The sequence below is a fragment of the Myodes glareolus genome, chromosome 2, assembly GCF_982192425.1.
Source record: "Myodes glareolus chromosome 2, mMyoGla1.1, whole genome shotgun sequence".
Lineage (NCBI taxonomy): Eukaryota > Metazoa > Chordata > Mammalia > Rodentia > Cricetidae > Myodes > Myodes glareolus.
The window spans coordinates 78,376,357-78,394,040 of NC_142027.1; the positions used below are offsets into that span (position 1 = coordinate 78,376,357).

The 17,684-nt window shown below is 44.0% G+C and overlaps 1 protein-coding gene across 6 annotated transcripts in view; it reads left to right on the forward strand.

The window, feature by feature from the left end:
• The window catches only part of Dgkg (diacylglycerol kinase gamma), a 199,304-nt gene that overhangs the window by 73,196 nt on the left and 108,424 nt on the right, over window positions 1–17,684 (forward strand). For all 6 annotated transcript variants that reach the window (XM_087902007.1, XM_087902013.1, XM_087902010.1 and 3 more), the window contains 4 exons: window positions 948–1,118; window positions 11,501–11,550; window positions 13,435–13,509; window positions 14,154–14,276. In XM_087902007.1, coding sequence (XP_087758133.1) covers window positions 948–1,118; window positions 11,501–11,550; window positions 13,435–13,509; window positions 14,154–14,276 — 419 coding nt within the window. The remainder of the gene's footprint in view (window positions 1–947; window positions 1,119–11,500; window positions 11,551–13,434; window positions 13,510–14,153; window positions 14,277–17,684) is intronic.

The following is a 17,684-nucleotide window of genomic DNA, read 5'->3' on the forward strand; positions in this document are numbered from 1 at the left end:
TCGTCCATAGGGTTTTCCTTTTGGATATCAGTCTCTTCATTTGTCATTAGCTATATTTTCAAAAATGAATTATGAGATACCACATCCTCACATGGCTCCAGGGACTGACCTACTTGGGGTAGTGAGGGAATGAAGAAAAGACAGACAGACACAGAGGTGCAGAAAAGCTAAGATTAGGCTGTCTTGACTCTGAAGGGGAAGCCACAGCAGCCCGGGAACTTTGCCAAGTGTTTGCCATCTACAGTTAAACAAGGAAGTGGGGTTATTGCACACCAGCTGATCAAGGGGGTGGGGTCATTACGTCAGATAAACAAGGAGACAGGACTATTACATACAGCTGAACAAGGAGACAGGCTTCACTAATTCAATAGGTGCACTCTCTGAGGGGCAGCAATCTTCAAGAAGTGAACACGGTGGGCAGACGACATTTTCTGCACGCATTATGAGCATCCACATCTGAGCTAGAGGAAGGCTCTGCACTGCCATGGTCTGTGGCTGCCTCAAGTCAACAGCGTACATCCATTAACTGGGGACGCCACATTTACTAAAGGCCTCTTCAGGTCCCCCGCTAAGGAAGGGTAGGAATGTGACAAAAGCCCACCCAGAATTACTTCTGCAAATGAAATATTGAGCACAGTATGGTGAGCGACATTTATCTGTCCACTGTGTGATCACCAGGACGCACTGTCGTCTTTCCTGGAAACTCAGAGAATGGATAAACTTTCTGCAAGGACATGCAGTCCTCAATGGATCGAAACATGAAGCCATTCATAGAAAATAGCTACAGCCTGGTTTTCTGTGATCATGCTACATCATATGTATTAATTACATTTTTTTTCAGACACCCCTAGAACATTCTCTCCTCAACCATGGAGAAGCTGGGATCATAAGCAGGGTTAAAGTTTACTGACGTGAAGGTCCTTAGATGTTCTCCTTTTGTCTTTCAGAGTCAAAGACGGCCAAGACACAAGAACCGCCTAAAGACCTAGAGACCGTGACCCCATGGGAGGATCCTGACGCTCTGTCTTCAAGCCCAGATGCTCCCGTGGTGTACCTGAAGGATGTCGTGTGTTACTTGTCCCTGCTGGAGACGGGGAGGCCTCAGGATAAGCTAGAATGTAAGTGCTCACCTGCCTAGGGCCTCGGCTCCTTCCCCGAGGAAGACCAAGGTTCCTGCCCGTCATTCCCCACACGCTGGAGATGCACCTGGGCTCTGGGGTGATTTCTCTGACTCTTTACTAGCGGTGACAACGACATGTCCTAGAATCTACCCACGACACAGCACCAGTCTTGAAGTTGGGAAGGGCATCTGAGACCTTGGCCATTTGAAAGAGAGAGATTGTTAGCAAGGTCTCAAGACTGCTTTGTCTGGCAGGGCCTTCTGGGCTCCTCTAAGTAGAAGCTGCTGCTTCACCTTGATAATATTTTTTTAAGAAAAGATACTCAACATCTGATCTTCCCCTATGTGAGCCCAGAACTCCGTAACTATAGGATGTCCTCCTTCTTTCCCTCCCTTCCTGTTCTTTACCATTATTTTATCGTATTTTATGTCATTTATTTTAAGACAAGCTTTCTCTATGTAGCCCTGGCTATCCTGGAACTCACTATGTAGACCAGGATGTCTTGAATTCCCAGAGATTGGCCAGCCTCTGCCTCCCAAGTACTGGTATTAAAGGCCTATGCCTGCATACCAGGAAGGCCTTCCTCTCTTTCCTCTTTCCCCTTTGTTCCTCCCTTCCTTTCTTCCTTCCTCCCTTCCTTCTTTTCTCTCCCTCCTTCCTTCTCTCCTTCCCTCCCTCCTTTCACCATCTTTCTTTCCCCTGATCCTCTAATAAGCCTCAATCTTGGTAGAGTTAATTTCCATGCTCGAGCTCTTTGCTCAGCAGGAGAGTTAGGTTCGGTTTTGTGGTGCTTCAAAGTCAGTTTCAAAAATACTTTCTGATGCTGGGGATGGTTGCACATACCTGTTGCGAATCTCTGAATTCAAGGAACGCCTGCTCTACGCAGTGAGTTCAAGGCCAGCCAAGGCTGCATAGCGAGACCCTGTCTCAAATATAATATTTTATATATATATTAAATATAAAACAAAACAGACCTTCAGGAGCACAATAAGAGCTGGGCGGATGGAGCCTGTGTCTTAAAGAACTGTCCCAGATTGCTCTCCTGATCTCATCATGGAGTCATCGGCATGCTTTTCTGAGCGGGTAAAAGGACCCTGTTACAGAACTCATCCTATATCTGCCTCTCTTGGGGACTTAAGTAGCAGCAAAATAATAACTTTTGTGGTAAAATTCAAAATTCAGTTAATAAGACTAGTCAACAAAACTTATTACCAAGAGAAGTATGCCAAAGGTTAACTCTGCCAAACCCAAACTGACAAACTGGCTCATTTGCTGAGCTTAAACTCTCTCCTGGGCTGGGGGAGTTCGGGAGGCAAGTCGTAAGTGCTAATCTGGTGCAAATGGAGCAGCTTTCTTTTCTGCTCTGGCTAAAGTTAAAAATGAAATAGCAAATGATTTCCAACCGTCAGGAGGCCTTTGCATCTTAGGCATTGTGTGTGTTGATCGCCAAGGTGGATGAGTCAACTCTTCGGGTCACTACCGCTCAGACTGACTTTTTCCAACAGAAAGGGAGGACAATTTTTTTCAATATACAGACTTTTTTCTTCTCGCAGGCATTACATCCTGACCACAGACTTCCCTCCCTCCACTCCTCCCGGCTGTTTCCCCCTTTCCCTCTCCACCAGACCCCTCTCTTCCTCTGGTACCCATCAAAACAGCGCAGGCCCCCCAGGGGTATCAGCGGAACAAGTATAACCAGTTACGATAAGACTAAGCACAGCCCCTCACCTCAAGGCTGGATGAGGCAAGCCAGTAGAGGGAAAGGGTCCCCAGAGCAGAGACACCTCCATTCTCACTGTTAGGGATCCCACAAGAACCCCAACATAAACAACCATAACATATATGCAGGGGATCTGACTCAGATCTGTGCTAGCTGCTTCAGTCTCTGTGAACCCCTATGAGCCCTGCTTAGGTGATTCTGTGGCCCATATTCTCGTGGTGTCCTAGACCCCTCTGACTCCTACAATCTTTCCTCCCTCCCCCTCCTCTGTGGGGTTCCCCTGGCTCCCGCCTGTGTTTGGCTGTGGATCTCTGCATCTGTTTCCACCAGTTGCTGACACCTCTCTGATGGCAGTTGAGCTAGTTGCTGATCTGTGAGTACAGCAGAATATCACTAGTAAGCATTTCATTGATATTTTTTTCCAGTGGTGTTTGGTTCTATCTCGGGTCTCTAGGCTATTCAGGCTCTGGATCCTGGCCATCCAGTCAGTGTCAGGCATGGGCTTCCTCTCTTGGCATGTTCCTCCAGTTGAACCAGTCCTGAGACGGCCACTCCCACAAGTTCTGTGACACCATTACCGAGCACATCTTACAGGCAGGACAGATTGTAGGTCGGTTTTGTGACTGGTTTGATGCTCCAGTCCCACTGCCAGGAGTCTTGTCTGGTGACAGAAGATGACTCTGTATCCCCCATTACTGGGAGTCTTCCCTAGGGTCACTCTCATAGACCTCAGGGAGTTCCCACAGCACTGTGTTTCACAGTGACCCCCAAATGTCCCCCCAATTCCAGTTGTCTCTCACAGTACTCTCTCCCTGCATTCCCCCAAATACACACTGCCTGATCACTCCTGTTCCTATCCCCATCCACCCAAAAAAAAATCTCTTCCCAAGGAGAGCCTCCTTGGTATCTAGCCTTTCTGGGTCTATGACTATCCTTTTGCAGCTAATATCCACTTATGAGTGAGTATATAGCATGTTTGTCTTTTTGGGTCTGGGTTGCCTCACTCGGGATAAATTTTTCTAGTTGTGTCCATTTTCCTGCAGATTTTATGATACCATCCTTTTTCACAGCTGAATACTATGCCATTGTGTAAATGTACTACATTTTCTTTATTCTTCAGTTGAGGGGCATCTAGGTTGTTTTCAGTTTCTGACTATTATAAAGAAAGTTGCTATGAACATAGTTGAGTGAGTGTCATTGTGGTAGGTTGGAGCATCTTTTGGGTATATGCCTAAGAGTAATATAGCTAGGCCTATGGTAGACTGATGCCCAATTTTCTGAGGAACTGCCATATTGATTCCAACGTGGCTGTGTAAGTTTACACTCCTACCAGCAGTGGAGGAGTGTTCCCCTTACTCTACATTCTCTCTGGCATGAGCTGTCACTTGTGTTTTTTTTAATCTTAGCCACTGTTCTGACAGGTGTAAAATGGAACTCAGCTGTTTTAATTTGCATTTTCCTGATGGCTAAGGATGTTGAACATTGCTTTTAAGTGTTTCTCAGCCATTTGAGATTCCTCTAAGGAGAATTCTCTGTTTACATCTGTATCATAATTTTAATTGGATTATTTGGTGTTTTGATGTCTAGTTTCTTGAGTTCTTTATATATTTTAGATTTTATCCCTCTGTCAGATGTTGGCAAAAAAATCTTTTCCCAGTCTGTAGACTTTTGCTTTGTCCAATAAAGGTGTTATTTGCCTTACAGAAGCTTTTCTGTTTCAAGAAGTCACACTGATTATTGATCTTAGTGCCTGAGCTACTGGTGTTCTGTTCAGGAAGTTGTCTCCTGTGCCAGTGCACTCAGGACTATTTCTCACTTACTCTCCTATTAGGTTCAGTGTATCTGGTTGATCCACTTGGACCTGAGTTTTGTGCAGGGTGATAGATATGAATCTATTTTCATTCTTCTACATGCTGACATCCAGTTAGACCAGCACCATCTGTTGAAGATGCTTTCTTTTTTTCCATTGTGTATTTCTGACTTCTTTATCAAAATTCAGGTGTTCAGAGGTATGTATATTTATGTCTGATCTTTTATTTAATTCCATTGATCAGCCTGTCCGTTTTTATGACAATACCATACAGTTTTTATTACTATAGCTCTGTAGTACAGCTTTAAATTGGGGTGATGATACCTCCAGAAGTTCTTCTATTATACAGGATTGTTTTGCTATCCTGCTTTTTTTCTTTTTCCGTATTAAGTTGAGCATTGTTCTTTCATGGTCTGTAAAAATTGTTTTGGAATTTTGATGAGGATTGTGTTCAATCTGTAGACTGCTTTTGGTAAGATGGCCGTTTTTGCTATGTTAATCCTGCCTGTCCATGAATATGGGCAATCTTTCCATCTTCTGAGATCTTCTTCAATTTCTTTCTTCAAAACTTGAAGTTTTTGTCATACAAGTCTTTCACTTGCTTGGTTGGAGTTACCTCAAGGTATTCTATATTATTTGTGGCTATTGTGAAAAGTGTTGTTTCCCTGATTTCTTTCTCAGTCCATTTGTCATTTTTATGTAGGAGAGCTACTGATTTTTCTTTGAGTTAATCTTGTATTTAATCACTTCATAAAAGCTGCTTATTGGAGTTACTTGGTAGAATTTTGGGGGCTGCTTATATATATTATCATATTACCTGCAAATAATGCTACTTTGGCTTCTTCCTTTCCTATTTGTATTCCCTTGATCTCCTTTTGTTGTCTTATTGCTCTAACTAGAACTCTGAGTACTGTATTGAATAGATATGGAGAGAGTGGACAACCTTGTCTTGTTTTTTATTTTAGTGAAATTGCTTTGAGTTTCTCTCCACTTAATTTGATGTTGGCCATATGCTTGCTGTAAGTTGCCTTTATTATGTTTAGATATGTCCCTTTTAACCTTAATCTCTCTAATACATCTATCATGAAGAAGTGTTGGGTTTTCGTCAAAGGCTTTTTCAGCATCTAATGAGATGATCATGTGGGGTTTTTTTTCTTTTAGTTTGTTTATATGGTGGATTAAATTGGCTGATTTTCATATATTGAACCATTCCTGCATCTCGAGGATGAAGCCTACTTGATCATAGTGGATGATATTTTTTATGTGTTCTTGAGTGTAGTTTATGAGTATTCTATTGAGTATTTGCACTATGTTCATAAGGGAAATTGGTCTATAATTCTCTTTCTTTGTTGAATCTTTCTGTGGTTTGGGTATGAGGGTGACTATAGCCTCATAAAATGAATTTGGCAATGTTCCTTCTGTTTCTATTTTGTAGACTAGTTTGAGAAGTATTTGCATTAATTCTTCTCTGAAAATCTGGTAGAATTTTGTGCCAAAATGGTCTGGTTCTGAGCTTTTTTTGTTGAGAGACTTTTAATGACTGTTTCTATTTATTTAGGGGTTGTAGATCTATTTGAATTGTCTATCTCATCTTTATTTAACTTTGGTAAATAGTATCTATTAAGAAAATTGTCCATTTCTTTTAGATTTTCCAAATTTTTTGAGTACAGGTTTTTAAAGTATGACCTAATGATTCTTTGGATTTCCTTGGCACCTGTTGTTATGTCCCCTTTTCATTGCTGATTTTGTTAATTCCCATATTCTCTCTTGGCCTTTTAGTTATTTTAGATAACGGTTTGTCTTGTTAATTTTCTTAAAGAACCAACTCTTAGTTTCATTGATTCTTTGTACTGTTCTTTTTGTTTTTATTTTGTTGATTTCAGTCCTCAGTTTGATTATTTTCTGCCATCTACTCCTCTTGGGTGAGCTTACTTCTTTTTATTCTCGAGTTTTTAGGTGTCCTGTTAAGTTGCTAGTATGATCTCTCTCCGATTTCTTTATGCAAGCACTTAGTGCTATGAACTTTCCTCTTAGTACTGCTTTCATCGTGTCCCATAAACTCGGGTGCGTTGTGCATTCATTTTTATCGAATTCTAGGCAGTCTTTAATTTCTTTCTTTATTTCTACCTTGGCCCCATTGTCATTCAGTAGGAAGTTGTTCAGTTTCCATGAGTTCATAGGTTTTCAGTTATTTGCAGTGTTGAAATCCAGCTTTAATCCATGGTGGGCTGATAGGAATGAAGGAGTTACTTTAGTTTTCTTGCATCTGTTGAGATTTGTTTTGTGACCGAGTATGTGGTCAATTTTGGAAAATGTTCCAGGAGGCACTGAGAAGGTGTATTCTTTTGTGTTCAGGTGAAATGCTTTGCAGATGTCTGTTAGGTTCACTTGGTTCAGTATTTCTCCAGTTAGCTTTGTCTGGATGCCCTGCCCATTGGTGAGAGCGGGATTTTGAAGTCTCTCACTATCGATGTGTGAAGGTCGCAGTGTTTCCTTTACAGGCATGGGTGCTCTTGCATTTGGGGCATAGATGTTAAGAATTGAGAGATCATCTTTGTGCATTTTCCCTTTAATGAATATGAAGTGTTCTTCTCTGACTCTTTTAATTAATTTTTGTTTGAAGTCTATTTTGTTAATTATTAGAATAGCTACAGCAGCTTGTTTTTTGGATCTAATTTGCTTGGAAAATATTTTTCTCTCCCTTTACCCTGAGATAGCATCTATCTTTGATGTTGAGGTGATTTTCTGGTATATGCAGCAGAAAGATGGATCCTAGTTTTGCACCCATTCTGTTACTTTGTGTCTTTTTATTGTGGAATTGAGTCCACTGATATTGAGAAATAGCAATGACCAATGGTTGTTAATTCCTGTTATTTTGTTGTAGTTGTTGGTTTGGTTGGTGGTGGTCGTGGTGGTGGTGGTGGTGCTGGGGTGTGTGTGTGTGTGTGTGTGTGTGTGTGTGTGTGTGTGTGTGTGTGTGTCTTCTTCTTTGGGTTAGGCCAGTATAAGATTATTTATTTCCTATGTTTTCATGGGTATAGTTAACCTCCTGAGTTGGCATTTTCCTTCTAGTACCTTCTGTAAGATCAGATTTGTAGCTAGATATCATTTAAATTTGACTTTATCATGGAATATCTCATTTTCTCCATCTATGGTGTTTTAAAGTTTTGCTGAGTATAATATTCTGGGCTGACATCCATGGTCTTTCAGAGTCTTTAGGACATCTGTTTAGGCTGTTCTGGGTTTTAGAGTCTCCATTGAGAAGTCAGGTGTAACTCTGGTAGGTCTGCCTTTATATGTTACTTGGTCTTTTTTTCCTTTGCAGTTTTTAATATTCTTTCTTTGTTCTGTGTGTTTAGTGTTTTGATTATTATGGCAAGGGAACTTTCTTTTCTGATCCAGTCTATTTGGTGCCCTACATGCTTCCTGTACCTTTATAGACATGTCCTTCTTTAGGTTAGAAAAATTTTCTTGTATGATTTTGTTGAAATATTTTCTGGGCCTTTGAGCTGGGATTCGTCTCCTTCTCCTATTCCTATTATTCTTAGGTTTGATCTTTTCGTAGTGTCCCAGATTTTTTTGTGTGTCAGGAAACTTTTAGATTTAACATTTTATTTAACCAGTATTATCTATTTCTTCTATCATATCTTCAACTCCTGAGATTCTCTCTTCCATGTCTTGTATTCTGTTGGTGATGCCTGCATCTGTATTTCCTGTTCACTTACCCAGATTTTCCCTTTCCAGAATTCCCTTGGTTTGTGTTTTCTTTATTGTTTCTATTTTCATTTTCAAGTCTTGAACAGTTTTATTAGTTTCCTTCATCTGTCTGTTTGTTTTTTCTTGGCCTTCTTTAAGAGAAAATCTCTCTTAAAGATTTCTCTTTCTTTAAGAGAAAATTCTCTTTCTTTAAGAGAAAAATTCATTTCTTCCAATTTTTCGGTTGTGTTTTCCTAGATTGCTTTAAGGGATTTATTCATTTCCTCTTTAAGGACCTCTATAATCTTCCTCAAGTTGGTTTTAAGGTATTTTCTTGTGCTTCAACTATGTAGGAATATTCAGGATTTGCTGTAGTAGGTTAGCTGAGTTCTTCTGGTGACATATTGCCTTGGCTATTATTGACTATGCTCTTACATTGGCATCTAGACACCTGGGTTTGGGGTGATTGTAGGTCTAGGTGCTGCTTTCTGTGTTTGTCTTTGTTGGATGGGTATTTTGCTTCTTGGTTTCTGGTCTTCTGGCTGGAGTGGTTGAGTAGAGGGTCTCCACCCAAGTTGGGGGCTGAAGTTTTGATGCCCAGTGTGGCCTCTGACCAAGCAAGGGGATTCCACTAAGTCTGGAAGCTGGGGTTCCGGCTAACCAGTGTGGCTTCTGGTCCAGCCAAGGGTCCTCTGCTAGAGCTGGAGGCTAGGCTACGGTGACAGAGAAGAAGGCGACTGGGTGTTAGCTGGGCAAGCACTGAGGGAGAGAGGGAAGTCTGCAGAGGGAGAGTTTCCCTGGAGTTCCGTCTAAGCATTTTTTTCATATAGGAAATTTCAGAGAATGGCAGCGGGTTCAGCGAACACTATGTGTGAGCCCCACAGTCTTCACCATTAGCACTAAGACCATCATTCTAGCTCTGGACATACACCCCCTCCCAATCCCTCTACTCTGATTGTTTCAAAGCAGACTCCAGAGTCACATGATTTCATCGGGAAATAGTTCAGTCTATACCTCTACTATCACACTCGTTCTTAAGTGAAAACCCAACACTACCGTCACATTCAAATACAATGTTATCACACTATTGCCAAAAACAGCCGGCTTTCACATTTCCTCCAGTTAGCGGTGGATGCTCACTGTTTGTTTGGCTCACTTTCCCTCTGAGCCCAGACACTGTCATTAACCATTATCTCTCTTCAGTGCCTTTGAATTTTTGGTTCCTCTCCATTTTCAGCTAATATTTTCCTTTCTAATCTTTGGAGCAGATAGGGTCAACTATTCAGCATTTTCACTGGTTTGGGGTTTTTATCCTATCAGTCTAAATCATTCCCTTGTCTTAATGACTGAAAACAAGTTAAGTGTCTCTATTTTGAGAACCAAACATGCATCTTTCTGGAAGCCATCCCTGAATCTCCACCCAGCGTCAAGGCAAGAGCACCTCCCATCAGCCAGACACCATATATTTATTTGCTGAGCATCATGAATCCATCTTCTCACTTTTTGTCAGTCTCATAAGAACCTTGAAAGGGCTGGCATGCTTATCCCATTTCACATGTGTGAAATTAGGGGAGGGTTAAAAGAAAGATGTCTGAACACAGGTCACGTGACCCCACTGTTCTGGAACAATACTCGTGGATGCTCTGATCTTTCCATCACACAGCATGTACCGTGTGCCCCTGGCCGGAATATTCTGAGGCACCAGAAAGAATGAGAAGGCTATGACCCTACTTTTAGAGAACTTACACTCTAATCAGGTACATGCCATGCAGGGGGGAACATACACGGTGCAGGGCATTTAAGACATCTGGAGGTAAATGATCTTCTAAGAGTAGCATCGTGTGGGCAGGCAGCCTGCACTGAGTGCTGACTGGGACTCCCAAAGGGGATGCACGGAAGGCAGAGCAAGTGTGAGCACATAAAACATGGCGTGCAAGGGAATAAATGTCTAGCTCGCTTCCTGTCCTGCTTACTTTCGAGATCACAGTAACCCAGAGGTCACATCTCTGCGTTTTTGGGTGAATGTAACTGTGTCAGTGAACACTTAGTCTTTAGTCCCAATCCTTCCCGGACCTCCCCTGTCTACTTCACCTCCCTGCGGCTAACAAGGTAGTTCCAAGCAGCATGCTGACGCTTGCTCCAAAATCCAAAACATTTGAGACTTTACTTATGTTATAAGTGAAAAATTTCATGCCTGACCTCATGCGTTGGATTGCAATCAAAATGGGATACGCTAAAAATATTACTTAAAATTTCCTGAAGCCTATACATGGAAAGTATGTGAGAAATATAATATTGAATTTAGAATTAGATAATGTCCCCTTCCCTAAAATATCTGATTACTTATATGAAATACTTCCTAACACAAAAAAAATCCACGAATCTGAACCATTCCCGGTTCCTAGCATTTGGGATAAAGGGTGATTCAGAAAATTCAACATCTTGAATGTCCTGTGGCCCCTGCAGCAGCACCTGCTTCATGTAATTATTGCATAGGACAGGGCCATTACGATTGAATCAGTATCTGCTGCCTGAGGAATGTCATATGTAAATGCTCACTAATAAAAGAAAATGAAGAGAAATAATTCACCAAGTGCCTTCTGCCTTCCCAGACCTATCAATTGCCATAGCCATTAATATTAATCCTTATGACCCCCTAGAAGAAATATTACAGGTTACAGCTTACAGATAAGACGACTGATCCCAGAAGGAGAATAACTTCTTTGCTATCCCAGAAGTGGTAGTGCACACCAAGACGCCAGCATAGCTAACTCTTTACTTGTCTGTGTACAGTGGAGGTGAAGGTCCTGCCCTAATTTTGGTGCCTCCGCCCACTCAGCCGCTGGGTTTTTAAGTTGTGTCCAGGTGATACCAAGAGACATGCATGTTCTCTGGGGAGTCCCGCTTGGGACCTGGATCTCATGTGCCACAGCGTCGCTGCTCAGAAGGGTCCAAACCCCAGGGGGCTTCATTCGTCTCCCTTGCTTCACCACTTCCCTAAGGAAGCCATAAACTGTCCCTTAGAAGGCTAGCTGGCTGTAATGGCCCATGCTCCGATGCTGTCCAGATCTAGGCTAAAGATGAGCATAGCAGAATATCAACCATGCTGATTCCTGGAAGGCACCTCGGGCCTAACTTGTGTGTTTCTTGCAGTCATGTTTCGTCTCTACGATTCTGATGAAAACGGGCTCCTGGACCAGGCGGTAAGCTTTCACTTCAACAAAGCCCTGGGGAAAGTAGGGGTGTAGTGACAGTGATGGAAGCATCCAGACACCCCAGTTCCATTCCTACCGGAATTGCGGGTCTGGCTAAGGGATGCAGATCATGAACAAAGTCCCTGCCTGCTGTTTCCCAAGACTGGAGAGCACGGACTCCAATTTTCCTTCTTCTGGATCTAGAAGCCTGGAACTACACACTATCAGGATAGGGAGATATTTTCTATTTTCATCAAATGGAACTTCCCTATCTACAGACTTCCCTTGAAATTTCCTGCTGGGACCCAGGGGTCAAGAGTGGGGGAGCAGAGAAGCAACAAGACCAGGGCAAGAGAAGAGGAAGGTTACTGGCGAGCCTCCTATCTACCCAAGCTTAGGAGCCTGCCCGGTCCTGACTGTTCCGAACCCTGTGCCCACACCTCACCCCTTCAGCAGGAGGCAAGAACAGGTCAGGACCAGAGAGCAAGAGGAGGGCTAGCGAGAGAAAATCCCAAGAAAGAAGGAGACCTTGAATCCAAGCCTCGTGGTCATGACTGACTGCTGGGGCTTCCAAAAAGTAAGGCTCTCAGATTGAGGTGTGTATGGCTAACTAAAATCAGAAAAGAAAAGAAAGGAAAGAGAGAGGGAGGGAGGGATAAGGGAAAGAATGAAAGACAGAGGGACAGGGGAAATAAGTCCACCAGGCCAACGAGCCATGCCAACTCTCCCTACCCTGGCATCCTGTGGCCTCTCCAGCACTGTTGCATTGCTGGGAGTTGTGGTCTTCAATGAGACAAGCACAGACCCTGGCAGACCACAGGCATCCATTTACTGAGGGTTTACAATGTCTGGTGCTACTCAGAGAACCGAGGATGCGTTATTGTGACCAAATGACTGCATCCCGTCCCCTTGAGTCACTTCCATTCTAGTCTAGGCATCACTACACAGCCTCGGATACCTGCGGATCTGGGCACGGTGAAGCACACCCGAAATCCCAGTGTTCAGGAAGTCGAGGCAGGAAAATCATTTGTACCTGTTTCAAAATAAAAGGGGGTAGGGGTAGGGCTGGGAATATAGCTCAGTTAGAGAGCATTTGCCTAGCCAAAGACTTCAGTTCAGTTCTAGCACTGCAAAAAAGTCAAACTGCACAGTATAAAATACTCGTGCATAGACTTCCACGCATATCGGGTAGATGTCTCTTAAGAAGAAAAACAAAGGAAGTGGAAAACATTGGAGGGAGGTGCTGCCTTCAGAAGTGTTGTCAAGAAAGGCCTCCCTGGGGAAGGGACATCAGAACAGAGACTCGGAGGTGGGAATAGAGAGTAAGTGATAAGAACAGCAAAGACAAGCCTGCCTTTGCCTGCATTCACAGAAGTTACAGAGAAAAGGGAGGGAGAGACAGAGGAGGGAGGAAGGGAGGAAGGAAGGAAGGAAGGAAGGAAGGAAGGAAGGAAGGAAAGAGAGAAAGGAAGAAAAGAAGAAAAGAGAAAAAGAGAAAGAAAGAAGGAAGGAAAGAGAGAGAAAGAAAGAAAGAAAAAAGAAAGAAGGAAGGAAAGAAAGAAGAAAAAAGAAAACAAAATTCAAGATCCCATGTGTTTTCGGGTCAAAGGACAGAATGGTGGGAGGAGGGAGAGGCTTGGAGTCAGTGCTCCAGGTGTTCTGTGCGGCTCTGGCTTACACATGCATCCACTAGCCACTGGCCTTTGTGGTCAAGACAAGAGAAAACCGCTGCCCTCGTGGGACGGTAGTATGTCACACCAGCTTCCCTCATGCCCCCACCCCCGCTCGCCTTCCCACCAGTTTTGAGTTTGAGTTTTGCTCTTATTTTGATTAAAACAACAACAACAACTTCGGTTTTCTCCCTTTGATGATTTCTCTCCTGGTGTGTTCTAGGAGATGGATCAGATTGTGAACCAAATGCTACATATCGCGCAGTACCTGGAGTGGGATCCCACGGAGCTCAGGCCTGTGAGTTTCTACAAGCACAGTTGACTCCAGGGGGAGCCTCCTAGAGAGAGTGGGACACACCGGGGACCTGGGTGCAATGGTTAGATGTGTGCTGTGCGGTGCCCCCAGACGGCCTCCCCAGCAGCTTCCTTAGAGCCCTATGCTTGGACCTCCCATTTCTCCAACAGGAAAGATACTGAAGGCAGCAGGAAGAAGTGTAGACATGGGAGAAATCACAGTTCCCCCAACCTTCCCACCAGACACAGTTTTCTGACAGAAATTCATAGAGGTTAGAGCCTGAAACAATTTGGGGGAAAGTTGTCAATCATTGGCTGCTAGTGTTAACCGCACTGGCGGGCGCTGTGTACCAGGTGTTAGATTAAACCTTTTTCATGCGTTTCTGTAAACACAGCGGTATTATTTCTGTTTGAAGACAGCGACCTAGAGCCCAGAGAGGAAGCGTGAGCCACCTAAGGTTGGGGCAGGGCAGAGCAGAGCAGGACTTAGAACCCCAGTGTCCCTGCTGGTCTTTTGTCACTTTGATCACTCTGACTAAAAAGGGAACCCGGTGATCCAGAAACAGTAACACAAGAGCAGAGAGGACACAGAGAGCAGAGGCATCCAGCCAAGGGTGGGAATGGACCGCTGCCCTTTGCATTTCACAGATCCTGAAGGAGATGTTGCAAGGAATGGACTACGACAAGGATGGCTTCGTGTCTCTACAGGAATGGGTCCATGGGGGGATGACCACCATCCCATTGCTGGTCCTCCTGGGAATGGACGACTCTGTAAGTCAGTACACTCACATTCAATGTCTGGGCTCCATATCGTTGCCAGTGCCTGCTCCAGACTGCCTGATAGGCGAGCCGCGCACTCCAGGCTGGCTCTGGGCTGCTCTGTATTTTCATCCCTTTCACTTGCTCATGCCCAAAAGACATTCTTTCACCCGGAAGCACTTTGATGTGCTGTTATTAAGGGGAATTTTCTGTTGTGCACACTGTAAAGAAACACGGCATTTGCCTGCAAGACACATACTCAACCAGGCCAAGTGCGGAAGAAGTGTCGAGGAGAATCTCATGTTTCATCAAGTTAGGTTGTAAGATGCTAGGAGAGGGACCAGTCAGAGGGCTCTGCACACAAAGGCACCAGCCACCAAGTCTGATAGCCTGAGTTCGATTCCCAGAACCCACGTGGTGAGAGAAAAGAATAAGCTTCCTGTCATCTGCCCTCCACATGCCATGACACAAACGCTCACCGTCTGCCAATAAGTAAGTGTAATTTAAAATTTTTAAATTAAAGGAATTGGCAAAGGAAGGAAGGGAGCAGGGGAATAGTGCTCTGCTGAGGGGCTTTCATGAGTGGACTCTGGTCTAGCGATCAAAACAGATAAGGGAGATCTTTCTATCCCAATTTGTATAGATGCAAAACTGAGGGTCTGAGCAGAAGAGGAGTTAGGTTTTGCGCCTTGCTCCAAATTCCCCACACTTTCCAACACCCTACACCTTAGTCAGAGCAGGAAGGAGAAACTTGGAGGGCATTTGATTTATCACAAAAGAATAAGCAAGATCTTGATTCCTTATTCTGTTGTCTATTGTGTGTGTGTGTGTGTGTGTGTGCATGCATGTGCGTGTGCACGTGTGCATGTGTGTGTGTTGAGCCAAACGTCTCACACATGCTAGGCGAGCACTCCCACTGGTTTCTATCTGCACCTCCCCTTTCTACTCTTCATTTTTGAATCAGCTCACTCCATGGCACAGGCTGGCCTCAGACTTGCTCTGGAGCCCAGGCGGGTCTTTTCGATTAAACTTGTGGTCCTCCTGATTCAGTGTCCAGAGTAGCTAGGTTTACAGGCCCACACACCAGGCCGGGCTTGATAACACGTTCTGGCTCTTAGGGTCCGTGATGTGCCTGGAAGAGTCCTCTGTGAGTCCTGCTCTTCCAGTCTACAAATGGTCTGGCGGGTGCAGGGCTGGCCCAAGGGCACACGTCTGAGCAGAGGCCCAACTGCCACACTCAGTTACATGGGGACCTTCATGCAGTGACCTCTTGCTGAGGGGCTATACATATGAGAACCCACAAGAGCCCCAAGAAGCAGGACAGGATGTTGCCATCACTCACTTGGCACCGGATCAAAAGAGAAGCTCAGCTCAGTTGCTATCCTGACACAGTGTTGCTGGTTTGGTTTGTTCTCATTTGAAGGAAAAAAAAACCTGAGACCTTTTAAGCACAAGGAACCAATTTCTGTCCTCCCTGCATTGACCATGCTAATGTTCATGGTCAATCTTGTGTGGAAAGAGCCCACGCCTGTGGAGGCAGGTAAAGCCTGTGTATTTTCTCAGCGTCCTTTCCAGCGTTCCCTTCAAACACCAAGTCAGCCTTGAATAAAGCTAGAATTCACATTACAAAACGTGGGAAACAAAAAAAATGAATGTAATCAAAATCCTTTGAAATCTATTTTAAGTGTGGGCTAAACAAGTTCCACACAGAGCAGGCAAATGCAGCAGTGGGGCAAAACCTACCCAGGAACGAACAAGCCACACGATGGCGCTATAACCCAAGCAGAAGCTTTATTTGAGCCCCACAGTCCATTTGCTTCTTAGAGCTGAGGGTTTTGGGGAAGGGGTACACGACTAAGACAACAGAGGTGTTTGCAGATAAAATGAAGGTCCTTTAGTTGGTGAATAAGCAGATCTGCTGACAGGGTGCTGAGTTTCCTTCTGCCCAGGGAAACCCTCGTAGAAGGTGATAGGAAAGGCACACATTGACTACTGACTGTCACTCATTCTTCCTGTGGCACTGGCTGGCCTAGTTACAGAATTCCTGAGTCTGTTTCTGGTTTTTTTGGTTGTTCTTTTTTTAATCTGTATACTAGTAACAGACTTACCGCTCTTCCACAACTTTCATACCCCCTAATATTCCGTACAGACTAGGATCTGGCAGGGGACTAAAATAGCATTCATCATCACCATCATCACCATCATCATCATCATCATCATCATCACTGTAAGTCTTAGGGGCAGATATCTGCCAAAGGGATGAGTCAGCTGGTCTTTTTTGTGAATTGCTACCCACTCGCAAATCTGCATCCTGAAGTGAAGACCCTTGGATAAAGGGACCTTAAGTCGGTACAACTCAGGTCTTGAAAAGTCTTAAAGTACAAAGGATACAAAAGTCAAAGGAACAGATAAGAATTTGACAAAGAACGTGGACTCCAATGACCATCGTCTAGGTCCAGCATCAGGGCTGAGCACAGCAATCAGATCAACAGCACGGACACCCAGATCTAAGGACTGGACTTCATGTCCCTGGCCACACAGCCAAGGATAAGTTTACAGCTGTAGTTTTCACTGCCCTTCAGACCACACCCAGGGCTGCTCAGGATGGAACCCTGGGAAATATTCAGCAGGAGAGATGCCCCCAAAGCCAGACTCAAGCCAGGTGGTATACCAGGAGCTGGGACATGGAACTTGGCATGAGGTGACCACGTGAGGCACGGCTCACACATGTGACTGAGGAGAGTTTTGCCCCTGAGCCGCTCAGGAGAGAAACATTCGCTCCCTCTCTAGCTTTCATTTTAGAATTGTTGTTGCTTTAGTTACATGTATGTTTTACATGGAGTGCAGCTTTCTCCACACATGGCATGGAAAGGTCTGAGGATGACAGCCTTCCAGAGTTACCCTTTCGGTGCATCCTGTCGAATTCAGGTTATCAAGCGCCTCTACCCACTGAGCCATCTCATCACCAGCCCTCACCTTAGTGTTTTATCTGTTTGAAGAGACTTGGTATAAGTACGCCCGTAGTGTGTATGTGTTTGTGTGTGTGTGTGTGTGTGTGTGAGAGAGAGAGAGAGAGAGAGAGAGAGAGACCGTGTGCTTATGTGTGTGTGATTGTGTATATGTGTGTGTAAGAAAAATGTTTATATACATAAAATAAAATAAATCTAAAAAATGTTTAAGTTGGTATAAGAAGTATATTATTAGCCAGGTGGTAGTAGTGCACGCCTTTAATCCCAGCACTTGGGAAGCAGAAGCAGGTGAATCTCTTGAGTTCGAGGCCAGCCTGGTCTACAGAGCAAGTTCCACAATAGCCAGAGCTACACAGAGAAACCCTGTCTCCAATATATATATATATATATATATATATATATATATATATATATATATATATGTATATATATATTTTTTTTACTAAACCAT